We start from the raw sequence: 13,657 nt of genomic DNA on the forward strand, positions 1-13,657 counted from the left end.
ATTTTTCACACAGAAAATTTGCAGCCCCTGGCATAAATGGGTTAATGATGTGTACTACATCCCCTAATGAGATCTTCTTCACTTCATATTCATGTTTGAAGTTTGTGAGAATTGGTTTGCATTTAGTTATCTGTAGTTTTGTAGACAATCTACAAAATGTTTTAACTTTCTGTCTTTTAGGGCCCAGTCTATGGCATGAATAGGCTTCCACCCCAACAGCATATTTATGCCTATCCGCAACAGATGCACACACCGCCAGTGCAAAGCTCATCTGCTTGTATGTTCTCTCAGGAGATGTATGGTCCTCCTGCATTGCGTTTTGAGTCTCCTGCAACAGGAATTCTATCGCCCAGGGGTGATGATTACTTTAATTACAATGTTCAACAGACAAGCACAAATCCACCTTTGCCAGAACCAGGATATTTCACAAAACCTCCAATTGCAGCTCATGCTTCAAGATCTGCAGAATCTAAGGCTATAGAATTTGGGAAAACTAATTTTGTTCAGCCCATGCCGGGTGAAGGAATAAGGCCATCTTTGCCAACACCAGCACACACAACACAGCCAGCTCCTTTTAAATTTAACTCAAATTTCAAATCAAATGATGGTGACTTCACGTTTTCCTCACCACAGGTTGTGACACAGCCCCCTCCTGCAGCTTACAGTAACAGTGAAAGCCTTTTAGGTCTCCTGACTTCAGATAAACCCTTGCAAGGAGATGGCTATAGTGGACCCAAACCAATTCCTGGTGGTCAAACCATTGGGCCTCGAAATACATTCAATTTTGGAAGCAAAAATGTGTCTGGAATTTCATTTACAGAAAACATAGGGTCGAGTCAGCAAAAGAATTCTGGTTTTCGGCGAAGTGATGATATGTTTACTTTCCATGGTCCAGGGAAATCAGTATTTGGAACACTCACTTTAGAGACAGCAAACAAGAATCATGAGACAGATGGAGGAAGTGCCCATGGGGATGATGATGATGACGGTCCTCACTTTGAGCCTGTAGTACCTCTTCCTGATAAGATTGAAGTAAAAACTGGCGAGGAAGATGAAGAAGAATTCTTTTGCAACCGCGCGAAATTGTTTCGTTTTGATGTAGAATCCAAAGAATGGAAAGAACGTGGGATTGGCAATGTAAAAATACTGAGGCATAAAACATCTGGTAAAATTCGCCTTCTAATGAGACGAGAGCAAGTATTGAAAATCTGTGCAAATCATTACATCAGTCCAGATATGAAATTGACACCAAATGCTGGATCAGACAGATCTTTTGTATGGCATGCCCTTGATTATGCAGATGAGTTGCCAAAACCAGAACAACTTGCTATTAGGTTCAAAACTCCTGAGGAAGCAGCACTTTTTAAGTGCAAGTTTGAAGAAGCCCAGAGCATTTTAAAAGCCCCAGGAACAAATGTAGCCACAGCATCAAATCAGGCTGTCAGAATTGTAAAAGAACCCACAAGTCATGATAACAAGGATATTTGCAAATCTGATGCTGGAAACATGAATTTTGAATTTCAAGTTGCAAAGAAAGAAGGGTCTTGGTGGCATTGTAACAGCTGCTCATTAAAGAATGCTGCAACTGCTAAGAAATGTGTATCATGCCAAAATCTAAACCCAAGCAATAAAGAGCTCGTTGGCCCACCATTAGCTGAAACTGTTTTTACTCCTAAAACTGGCCCAGAGAATGTTCAAGATCGGTTTGCATTGGTGACTCCAAAGAAAGAAGATCACTGGGATTGTAGTATTTGTTTAGTAAGAAATGAACCTACTGTATCTAGGTGCATTGCGTGTCAGAATACAAAATCTGCTAACAAAAGTGGATCTTCATTTGTTCATCAAGCTTCATTTAAATTTGGCCAGGGAGATCTTCCTAAACCTGTTAACAGTGATTTCAGATCTGTTTTTTCTACAAAGGAAGGACAGTGGGATTGCAGTGTATGTTTGGTACAAAATGAGGGGAGCTCTACAAAATGTGCTGCTTGTCAGAATCCGAGAAAACAGAGTCTACCTGCTACTTCTATTCCAACACCTGCCTCTTTTAAGTTTGGTACTTCAGAGACGAGTAAAACTCCAAAAAGTGGATTTGAGGACATGTTTGCTAAGAAGGAAGGACAGTGGGATTGCAGTTCATGCTTAGTGCGAAATGAAGCAAATGCTACAAGATGTGTTGCTTGTCAGAATCCGGATAAACCAAGTCCATCTACTTCTGTTCCAGCTCCTGCCTCTTTTAAGTTTGGTACTTCAGAGACAAGCAAGGCTCCAAAGAGCGGATTTGAGGGAATGTTCACTAAGAAGGAAGGACAGTGGGATTGCAGTGTGTGCTTAGTAAGAAATGAAGCCAGTGCTACCAAATGTATTGCTTGTCAGAATCCAGGTAAACAAAATCAAACTACTTCTGCAATTTCAACACCTGCCTCTTCAGAGACAAGCAAGGCTCCAAAGAGCGGATTTGAGGGAATGTTCACTAAGAAGGAAGGACAGTGGGATTGCAGTGTGTGCTTAGTAAGAAATGAAGCCAGTGCTACCAAATGTATTGCTTGTCAGAATCCAGGTAAACAAAATCAAACAACTGCAATTTCAACACCTGCCTCTTCAGAGACAAGCAAGGCTCCAAAGAGCGGATTTGAGGGAATGTTCACTAAGAAGGAAGGACAGTGGGATTGCAGTGTGTGCTTAGTAAGAAATGAAGCCAGTGCTACCAAATGTATTGCTTGTCAGTGTCCAAGTAAACAAAATCAAACAACTGCAATTTCAACACCTGCCTCTTCGGAGATAAGCAAGGCTCCAAAGAGTGGATTTGAAGGAATGTTCATCAGGAAAGGACAGTGGGACTGTAGTGTTTGCTGTGTACAAAATGAGAGTTCTTCCTTAAAATGTGTGGCTTGTGATGCCTCTAAACCAACTCATAAACCTATTGCAGAAGCTCCTTCAGCTTTCACATTGGGCTCAGAAATGAAGTTGCATGACTCTTCTGGAAGTCAGGTGGGAACAGGATTTAAAAGTAATTTCTCAGAAAAAGCTTTTAAGTTTGGCAATACAGAGCAAGGATTCAAATTTGGGCATGTGGATCAAGAAAATTCACCTTCATGTATGTTTCAGGGTTCTTCTAATACAGAATTTAAGTCAACCAAAGAAGGATTTTCCATCCCTGTGTCTGCTGATGGATTTAAATTTGGCATTTCGGAACCAGGAAATCAAGAAAAGAAAAGTGAAAAGCCTCTTGAAAATGATACTGGCTTCCAGGCTCAGGATATTACTAGCCAGAATGGTAGTGGTGTGATTTTTGGCCAAACAAGTAGCACGTTTACATTTGCAGATCTTGCAAAATCAACTTCAGGAGAAGGATTTCAGTTTGGCAAAAAAGACCCCAATTTCAAGGGATTTACAGGTGCTGGAGAAAAATTATTCTCATCACAATGCGGTAAAATGGCCAATAAAGCAAACACTTCTGGTGACTTTGAGAAAGATGATGATGCCTATAAGACTGAGGACAGCGATGACATCCATTTTGAACCAGTAGTTCAGATGCCTGAAAAAGTAGAACTTGTAACAGGAGAAGAAGATGAAAAAGTTCTGTATTCACAGCGGGTAAAACTATTTAGATTTGATGCTGAGATAAGTCAGTGGAAAGAAAGGGGCTTGGGGAACTTAAAAATTCTCAAAAATGAGGTCAATGGCAAACTAAGAATGCTGATGCGAAGAGAACAAGTACTAAAAGTGTGTGCTAATCATTGGATAACGACTACAATGAACCTGAAGCCTCTCTCCGGATCAGATAGAGCATGGATGTGGTTAGCCAGTGATTTCTCTGATGGTGATGCCAAACTAGAGCAGTTGGCAGCAAAATTTAAAACACCAGAGCTGGCTGAAGAATTCAAGCAGAAATTTGAGGAATGCCAGCGGCTTCTGTTGGACATACCACTTCAAACTCCCCATAAACTTGTAGATACTGGCAGAGCTGCCAAGTTAATACAGAGAGCTGAAGAAATGAAGAGTGGACTGAAAGATTTCAAAACATTTTTGACAAATGATCAAACAAAAGTCACTGAGGAAGAGAATAAGAGTTCAGGTACAGGTGCAGCCGGTGCCTCAGACACAACAATAAAACCCAATCCTGAAAACACTGGGCCCACATTAGAATGGGATAACTATGATTTAAGGGAAGATGCTTTGGATGATAGTGTTAGTAGTAGCTCAGTACATGCTTCTCCATTGGCAAGTAGCCCTGTGAGAAAAAATCTTTTCCGCTTTGGTGAATCAACAACAGGATTTAACTTCAGTTTTAAATCTGCTTTGAGTCCATCTAAGTCTCCTGCCAAGTTGAATCAGAGTGGGACTTCAGTTGGCACTGATGAAGAATCTGATGTTACTCAAGAAGAAGAGAGAGATGGACAGTACTTTGAACCTGTTGTTCCTTTACCTGATCTAGTTGAAGTATCCAGTGGTGAGGAAAATGAACAAGTTGTTTTTAGTCACAGGGCAAAACTCTACAGATATGATAAAGATGTTGGTCAATGGAAAGAAAGGGGCATTGGTGATATAAAGATTTTACAGAATTATGATAACAAGCAAGTTCGTATAGTGATGAGAAGGGACCAAGTATTAAAACTTTGTGCCAATCACAGAATAACTCCAGACATGACGTTGCAAAATATGAAAGGAACAGAAAGAGTATGGGTGTGGACTGCATGTGATTTTGCAGATGGAGAAAGAAAAGTAGAGCATTTAGCTGTTCGTTTTAAACTACAGGATGTTGCAGACTCGTTTAAGACAATTTTTGATGAAGCAAAAACAGCCCAGGAAAAAGATTCTTTGATAACACCTCATGTTTCTCGGTCAAGCACTCCCAGAGAGTCACCATGTGGCAAAATTGCTGTAGCTGTATTAGAAGAAACCACAAGAGAGAGGACAGATGTTATTCAGGGTGATGATGTAGCAGATGCAACTTCAGAAGTTGAAGTGTCTAGCACATCTGAAACAACAACAAAAGCAGTGGTTTCTCCTCCAAAGTTTGTATTTGGTTCAGAGTCTGTTAAAAGCATTTTTAGTAGTGAAAAATCAAAACCATTTGCATTTGGCAACAGTTCAGCCACTGGGTCTTTGTTTGGATTTAGTTTTAATGCACCTTTGAAAAGTAACAATAGTGAAACTAGTTCAGTAGCCCAGAGTGGATCTGAAAGCAAAGTGGAACCAAACAAATGTGAACTGTCAAAGAACTCTGATATCGAACAGTCTTCAGATAGCAAAGTCAAAAATCTCTTTGCTTCCTTTCCAACGGAAGAATCTTCAATCAACTACACATTTAAAACACCAGAAAAGGGTAAGTACTTTGTTGTTAAAGTTAAGCACAATTTTTCTTTCTTTTAATGTTTAGCTTGATGCAGACTCTTGTAGGATACTAACGTTGGGATATAAATGATGCTTTGTGAACACCCCCAAAATATTTGGGCAATTTTTTTTTCTCCCTTAATAAGTTCATGGTGAGGTTTCAAAGAGCAAGAGAACTTAGTTTAAGACATTTCAGAGCAAAAGAACTCAGTACAGTATACGGACTCATGCTTGAATCATGCGCATTAACGTGAGTCTTTTTTTAAAGTATTTTTTCATTTGTTCAGTTTCTTTTGTCACTCAGAAAACATGATATTGAGGCTGGGCACGGTGGCTCACTCCTAGAATGCCAGCACTTTGGGAGGTTGAGGTGGGCAGATCACTTGAGCTCAGGAGTTTGAGACCAGCCTGGCCAACATGGTGAAACCCTGTTTCTACTGAAAATACAAAAATGAGCTGGGCATGGTGGTGCGTGCCTATAATTAGCAGCTACTCAGGAGGCTGAAGCAGGAGGATCGCTTGAGCATAGGAGATGGAGGTAGCAGTGAGCTGAAATCATGCCACTGCACTCCAGCCTGACTGAGTGACTGAGTGAGACTTTGTCTCCAAAAAAAAAAAAAAGAACGTGATATTGAGATGTTCTCATTTTATATGTTGTATGTCAGTCTTGCTCATTTATTAAATGAGCAAAGAATGAAACTACAGGGATAAATGAATATGTAAGACAATCAGATTGGTGGTATAAATTGAGGGATTCTGGCTTTTTATGTTTTAAAAGCATATTCATTTTGTTTCCCAAAATGTTAAAAAATATTCTTTATTTTCTAGGATTTAATTTTAGCCTTTTTAAATCTAATCCCATGGCCTTTTGGACTAGCACCCCTTCCTCACAGCCTGAGAGCAAAGGTATAGAACTAGCATTCTCAGTATGAGATAACAGCAGTTTTTAGCAGCTGGTAGCTCTTAGCAAAGTATTAATAACTGTGGCTGTATGAAATTAAGTACTTACCACTACAACATGCATGTTAAAGAATGCCAGTTTAAGCAAAGTACCTTTTGACTGGTGGCATGACACCCTTGTTGGTTTGTTTTTTAAAAATGTACTGGGATGCTGATTTGTAATGTACTTCATTGCTCTGTTATTTCACGTCTGCTCAATGAAGACCTATGTTTTATCCAATGTTTATCTTTAGCCACTAACGTCTGCCAGTATTCAAATGTAGTGGCAACGGCATGTATACAATATGGAAGAGTGTCCCTGTAGGGCTGTTCTTTTGTGCATGGTTTAGAAAAATGTTGTATTTGAAAATGGACCCCATTTTTAACAGCCAGCATTCTACAGCTTGCATATTATATATGTTGCACAGATCATTTTTAGAAGTGTGGCTACTAGAGTGGAACAAGAAGTGGGATCTGTTGAAGGCCTTCAAGAACAGGTTAGGGAAGTGAAATCTCACCACTAGTGACCAGTAACACATCTTAGCCATGTCAGACAAGTACAATGATAAAGTAACAATCTCTTAATTTTTTTTTTTAAGTATACCAGTTTTATTACTAGCTAAGGTAGCTCTTAATCTTTTATTTTTAAAGATACGGTCTTTGAGAAATGTGAAAAGTGTTAACTTAAAAGTGGATGTGTACTTGCGTACAGTTTCTGTGAGCTCTAGGTTAGGAATCCCTGACCTAAGAACGAATGTGCCTATACACTACTGTAGAACATAGAGCCTTATTCTGTTTTGAATCTGATAATGTCATTGTCCCAAGGGACCTTAGAAATGAAGACTTTAGACATGAGTAAACTGAGGCCAAGAGAGGCTATCTGATTTACCCAAGGTGTCTTTACTGAGTAATAGCAGAAGTGGAACAAGAATCTGTATCTTACGGTATACTGTTATTTCTCCTAGCTAGGAAATGATACTAAGTTTTTGTTTATAATGAAGGAGAGGGACAAATTTAACATTGTAAAAGGAAGGGCACTGGTTCTGCAGAGCAGTGTCATCCAATAGAAACAAAATATAACCTGTGTATGTAATTTAAAATTGTCATTTGGTGCAATGGCTTGTGCCTATAATCCCAGTTACTTGGGAGGCTGAGGCGGAGGGATCACTTGAGCCCGCAAGTTCCAGGCTTCAGTGAACTATGATCACGTCACTGCACTCCAGCTCTGGGTGACAAAGCAAGACTGCATCTCAAATAAATAAATAAATAAATAAATAAATAAATAAATAAATTTTCTAGTAGCCATATTAAAAAGAATAAAAAGAAACAGTTAAAAAGGGAAACAGATGAAAGTAATTTTATTGATAGATTTAACTCATTATGTCCAAAATATCATTTTAACTTCTAATTAATATAAAAATTAATAATATTTTACATTATTGTTTTTCACCAAGTCTTCAGAATCCATTGTGTGTGTTTACACTTACTGTTAGCATGTCTTGATTTGGACTAGCCACCTTGTGAGGTTTTAATAGAATGTGGCTAGGCTACCATATTGCACACCATAGTTCTCAGAATGTTTCCCTGTCACCAGTTGGTATACATGGCATGCTTCATGACTGGCTTACTTTATTAAACTCCTTTAGCCAGAAGTTCTTCTTTACATTAATAGATCAGAACAGGTTGCATATAGAAGTTTTTTCTCTTTCTAATTTTTTGCCCTTTGCATTGATGGTGGCTGGGGATGGGTTGTTTTCAGCCATATGAATGGTCTTAGATTTTATAGTGTTAGCTACCCATAGAGTAACAGTTTTTATTTAATTTTATCTAGTATCATGCTTGAACGTAGGCAAACTAGATGCAACTCTAGTCACCTTCCATTCTTGGCAATTGTTAACTTTCCTTATAGGAACTAATCACAGTTGGCTTTGGATTAGTTTCATATGTATACTAGTACTTGCTTATGTTTTCTTTAAGATTTTTTTCAATTGCTGCAAATGCATGGATATTTTGGTAAACTATTGTATGCTAAGTATAGTTAGGCAACACTTTAAAATTTTTAACCTTTTTAAATTCTAGAAATTTGTAGTAATTCTTTTCAATGACTATTAAGTAAACATAAGATTTTTTTTGTTTTCTTTGGTTTTAAATAGATTCTGTGTTCACTTAGGGTTTTTGGTAGAACACTAAATCAGGATGCTAATTCTAATTCATGATTATCGTACATCTCTGCATCAAAGTATATGTGTTTTTTATCAGTATGCTGTTTTAACCTATAGATAGGTTCCATGGTTTTTATTTTCTGTTAGAGTATTAATGTCAATACTTAGTACCTTATCTTTGTCAATTTTTTTGACTGGTGTTACAGCAAAGGAGAAGAAAAAACCTGAAGATTCTCCCTCAGATGATGATGTTCTCATTGTATATGAACTAACTCCAACCGCTGAGCAGAAAGCCCTTGCAACCAAACTTAAACTTCCTCCAACTTTCTTCTGCTACAAGAATAGACCAGATTATGTTAGTGAAGAAGAGGAGGATGGTAAAATTTTTGTTATTTCAAAAACCCTCTGTTCCCGCTAATCTTAGTAAAATTGGGAGTATGGTTTAATTATTTTAAGCCTGCCTCTTAGAACTTATCACTAATATCCTTGCAGGTAGATATTTACCCTAAATGTATGTGTAAATGGTCAATGGATATAATGATCAAAAGGGCTGCAATCATTAAGCAAGCATTTTTTGGATGACTAATGTGCCAGGCACGTGTTTTGAGGGGATTTAAAATAATTATAATTTTGCTGGAATCTTAAAGATGTGGAAGAGAGAGATAAGGCAGACAAGGTTCCAATGGAAAACTTTGTATGCCGTAACAGTTTTTAAGCTGGACAGTTAAATAAAAGTCTCAGTAGAATCAGTTGGACAGTGGTATATAGTATTGGGTTATGGGACAAGGAGATTGGAAGATGAACTAAAATGAGAGCAGCTCAAACAAGATGAGAGGCTGAGCTAAAGCTCTAGCAGTCAGAGAGGTATTAAAGATATAAAATTGGCTGCAATTCAAATGTGGAGAGTGAGAAAGGGTGAAGTTGGAGGTAGTCCCTAAGCAAGGAAAACCCCCCAAAATTAACTAGAAATTCTTTTAATCAATTCTATTTTAAGATGAAGATTTCGAAACAGCTGTCAAGAAACTTAATGGAAAACTATATTTGGATGGCTCAGAAAAATGTAGACCCTTGGAAGAAAATACAGCAGGTATGTTAAGTGTAAAGGACATTTATAATGCTTTTAACAAGTCTTCTATTTAGAAGGAATAACCTAGTCTGATAATTTCTATAATTATCAATTTTACTATGCCCATGGTGATTTAAAATACTTAAAACTAACCGGTGAAAATATTCTTTTCTGGGTGGTCCTTGTTTTTCATTAGTATGTACAGGTCTTGTTACCTGGGTCTGTAGATTATATTGATGACTACCATTGTTGTAGAGAAGTTGGGCTTCATCTAATTTCGTTTGCTTGTGTTGTACGGATTTTTCAGATAATGAGAAAGAATGTATTATTGTTTGGGAAAAGAAACCAACAGTTGAAGAGAAGGCAAAAGCAGATACGTTAAAACTTCCACCTACATTTTTTTGTGGAGTCTGTAGTGATACTGATGAAGACAATGGAAATGGGGAAGACTTCCAGTCAGAGCTTCAAAAAGTTCAGGAAGCTCAAGTAAGAACATCTCTAATAAATTTTCCTTTTATTCCATTGCCTTTGTTGATGCAGTAAACTTTAGAATGTTCTTATTTATTTATTTTTGAGACAGAATTTCACTCTTGTTGCCCAGGCTGGAGTGCAATGGCATGCTCGTGGCTCAATGCAGCCTTCACCTCCCAGGTTCAAGTGAATCTCCTTCCTCAGCCTCCTGAGTAGTTGGGATTACAGGCGCCTGCCACCACGCCTGGCTAATTTTTGTATTTTTAGTAGAGACGGGGTTTCGCCATGTTGGGCAAGCTGGTCTCGAACTCCAGACCTCAGGTGATGCGCCCGACCTAGAATGTTCTTACCAAATAATAATAATGGGTTGTGGCTACTAAATGGGTTTAAGGGTCTAGACTAATCAGCTATGGCCAGGAAAGAAGGAATTTTAATTTTGTTCTACACAGGAGCTATATGCCAAAAGCTACAAAACACTGATGAAATAAAAAAAAAAAATCTAAATTAATGGAAAGGTATTATACTGTTCATGGATTGGAAAACTCAAAATAACTAGAATATCAATTTTCCGAAACTGATCTATAGATTTAACACACCACCAGTCAAAACCCCTCCAGGAATTTTTTTTTTTTTTGGGATGGAGTTTCGCTCTGTCGCCAGGCTGGAGTGCAGTGGGGCGATCTCTGCTCGCTGCAACCTCTGCCTCCAGGTTCAAGTGATTCTCCTGCCTCAGCCTCCCAAGCAGCTGGGACTACAGGCATGCACCACCATGCCTAGCTAATTTTTGTATTTTTTTAGTAGAGACAGGGTTTCACCATGTTGACCAGGATGGTCTCAATCTCTTGACCTCGAGATCCACCCACCTTGGCCTCCCAAAGTGCTGGGATTACAGGCGTGAGCCACCGCGCCTGGCCAGGAATTCTTTATGGATGTACACAAGTGAATTCTAAAATTTATATGGAAAGAAAAGATTGTACATTTGTTACAGTTGATGAATCTACATTGACCATCATCACCTAATGTTTTTACCTTTTTGTCAAAAATTTTTAACTATTGATACAATCATGATTTTTATTAAATCTGTGAATGACATTGCATTTTCAAATGTTCAGAAAACTAACTGCATTCTAGGGTAAACCTCACTTGGTCATGGTATAATTTTGTTATGTGGTTGCATTCAATTTGCATAAATCTTGTTATAAATTTTTGGGTTTATATTTATTAGGATACTAGTAGTTTTCTGATACTGTCTTTGGTTTCCATGTACGAGTAATGCTGGTTGGGCTCAGTGATGTGTGTGTGTAGTCCCAGCTATTTGGGAGGCTGAGTAGGAGGATTGCTCGGGAGTCCAGGAGTTCCAGGCTGCAGTGCGCTATGATTGTGCCTGTGTATAGCCACTGCTCTCCAGCCTGGACAACAACATAGTGAGACCGCCTCTTAAAAAAATGGTAATACTGGTATCATAAAATGAATTGAGAAGTATTTTCTGTATTGCTGTTTTCTGGAAGAGAGTGTGTTGACTTGCTGCCATTTTCCCTTTCAATGCTGAGCAGTTTTCACCAATGAAACCATGTCTGGAGTTTTTTTAAGTTTTAAAAAATACTATTGATTTCTCTTCTTTATTATTTCCTTCTTGCCTTGGGTTTATTTTGCACTTTTTTCTAGTTTCTTTATTTCTTTCTTTATTTTTTTTTTTGCTTTTGAGACAGACTCGCTCTGTCTCCCAGGCTGGAGTGCAGTGGCATGATCTCAGCTCACTGCAACCTCTGCCTCCTGGGTTCAAGCGATTCTCATGTCTCAGCCACCCGAGTAGCTGCGATTATAGGCATGGCTAATTTTTGTATTTTTAGTAGAGATGGGGTTTCACCATGTTGGTAAGGCTGGTCTGGAACTCCTGACTTCAAGTGATCCTCCTGCCTTGGCCTCCCAAAGTGCTGGGACTGCAGGCATGAGCCACTATGTCTGGCGTAGTTTCTTAATTTTAAAAAAGCTTAAATTATGAATTTAAGATCATTCTTTATTTCTAGTATAAGTATTTAATACTATAAGTTTCCTTCTAAGCACTTCCTAGCTGCAACTGGCAAGTTTTAATATGTGATATTTTCTTTCATGCAGTTCGAAATATTTTATTTTCCTTGAGACCTTCTTTTTGATCTGTACGTTAGATGCTACTGTGCTATTTCCATATATTTGGTGATTTTCCTTCTGTATATCATTATCTTATTGATTTCTAGTTTAATTCCTTTATGGTTTATGAAAATATTTTGAATAATTTCAGTTCTCATAAATATTGTGAGGTCTGGGTGGATATCTTATGTGCACTTGAGAAGAAAGTAGAGTCTTTTTTTGTTGACATTGTGCCATTGGCAGTTCCAGTTTTTTTGGGCTGCTGTAGCACCCAGGCTGGGTTATAGGAGTGGCAGAAAAACTCCATGTGGATCTTAACCTCCAGATTATCTCTCTGGTCCCAAGATCCTTATTCTTCCTGTTTTTGTCCACCTTTCCAAGGCTTCTTAGAGGTGCTCTGTATGTTTCAGTGTAGGCATTTATTTATAGGTTTTGAGGAGAGATAGGGTGAAGTGTGTTTATTCTATCTTCTTCGGAAGCCCAAGTTCTCAATTCCCTTTGGAATAGATTATATAATCATTTTTGTAAATTAGCATTTAAGTGGCATAGTATTTTGTGACTTCCTCTTTGCAGAAATCTCAGACAGAAGAAATAACTAGCACAACTGACAGTGTATATACAGGTGGGACTGAAGTGATGGTACCTTCTTTCTGTAAATCTGAAGAACCTGATTCTATTACCAAATCCATTAGTTCACCATCTGTTTCCTCTGAAACTATGGACAAACCTGTAGATTTGTCAACTAGAAAGGAAATTGATACAGATTCTACAAGTCAAGGTAAAACTTGATATATGTTTATCATGTATTGTATAAGGGACACCTTATATTTGAGAAGACAGACTTTTAAAGGCAGATCCTGAAAACTCCCTTTAAAACACATTTTGATATGTATAAAGGGGCATCTTAGTAGTAGTAGTAATAATAACCAGAAAAATTATACTGTCTTATCAACAAATATGTTTTTATTGATAGAGTTGTGGTTATTAGGGAATACAAAGCATTACGATTCTGACCTATTTTCCTGAGTTGAAAAGACAATAGTGTTGTTACATGTAATTTCCTTTGTGATAGTGTTTTCATTTAAATATTGTTTGAATTATATTATCACTCAAGCATATTCAAAGTGTTTTAATTATGAAGGAATTGTAGAAATATAATAGAGATTTAAGAAAGTTTTATGGTACTACTTAAATGTTTCTTATTTTCTCTAATAGTTTTAAAGCTTGCTAAATTAATTATTCAGTTACAGTAAAATACTTGGTATTGCTTTCTCTCTTTTTCATTTCAATTTTGGGGATGGAAGTGGGAAGTTTAAGTTGTATTGCTTTGTGTACATTACCTACTTTTTAAAAATAGCCTTCAGTGTCACAAATATTACATTTATAGGCATTTGAGAGTCTTAATGTGCTAAAAGAGGAAGACGACTTCATACCTAAAACCTCATACATTTTCATATGAGGAAAAATAAGGCATGGGGCTTTCAGAGATCATGCAGCTTCACATTAGCAGAATTAAGAGAAGACCCCAAAAGTCCTTATGACGAAGTGTAAATGAGAC

General features: G+C 37.8%; 1 protein-coding gene across 4 annotated transcripts in view; it reads left to right on the forward strand.

The window, feature by feature from the left end:
* The window catches only part of LOC129030225 (E3 SUMO-protein ligase RanBP2), a 63,829-nt gene that overhangs the window by 42,822 nt on the left and 7,350 nt on the right, over positions 1 to 13,657 (forward strand). For 3 of the 4 annotated variants that reach the window (XM_054475313.2, XM_054475314.2, XM_054475315.2), the window contains 5 exons: positions 181 to 5,326; positions 8,642 to 8,812; positions 9,430 to 9,522; positions 9,809 to 9,987; positions 12,673 to 12,877. In XM_054475313.2, coding sequence (XP_054331288.1) covers positions 181 to 5,326; positions 8,642 to 8,812; positions 9,430 to 9,522; positions 9,809 to 9,987; positions 12,673 to 12,877 — 5,794 coding nt within the window. Of the gene's footprint in view, positions 1 to 180; positions 5,327 to 6,162; positions 6,241 to 8,641; positions 8,813 to 9,429; positions 9,523 to 9,808; positions 9,988 to 12,672; positions 12,878 to 13,657 lie in introns of all 4 variants that reach the window. The other variant, XM_054475316.2, reaches the window with a different exon arrangement.

Source organism: Pongo pygmaeus, chromosome 12 (genome assembly GCF_028885625.2).
Source record: "Pongo pygmaeus isolate AG05252 chromosome 12, NHGRI_mPonPyg2-v2.0_pri, whole genome shotgun sequence".
Taxonomy (NCBI): Eukaryota; Metazoa; Chordata; class Mammalia; order Primates; family Hominidae; genus Pongo; species Pongo pygmaeus.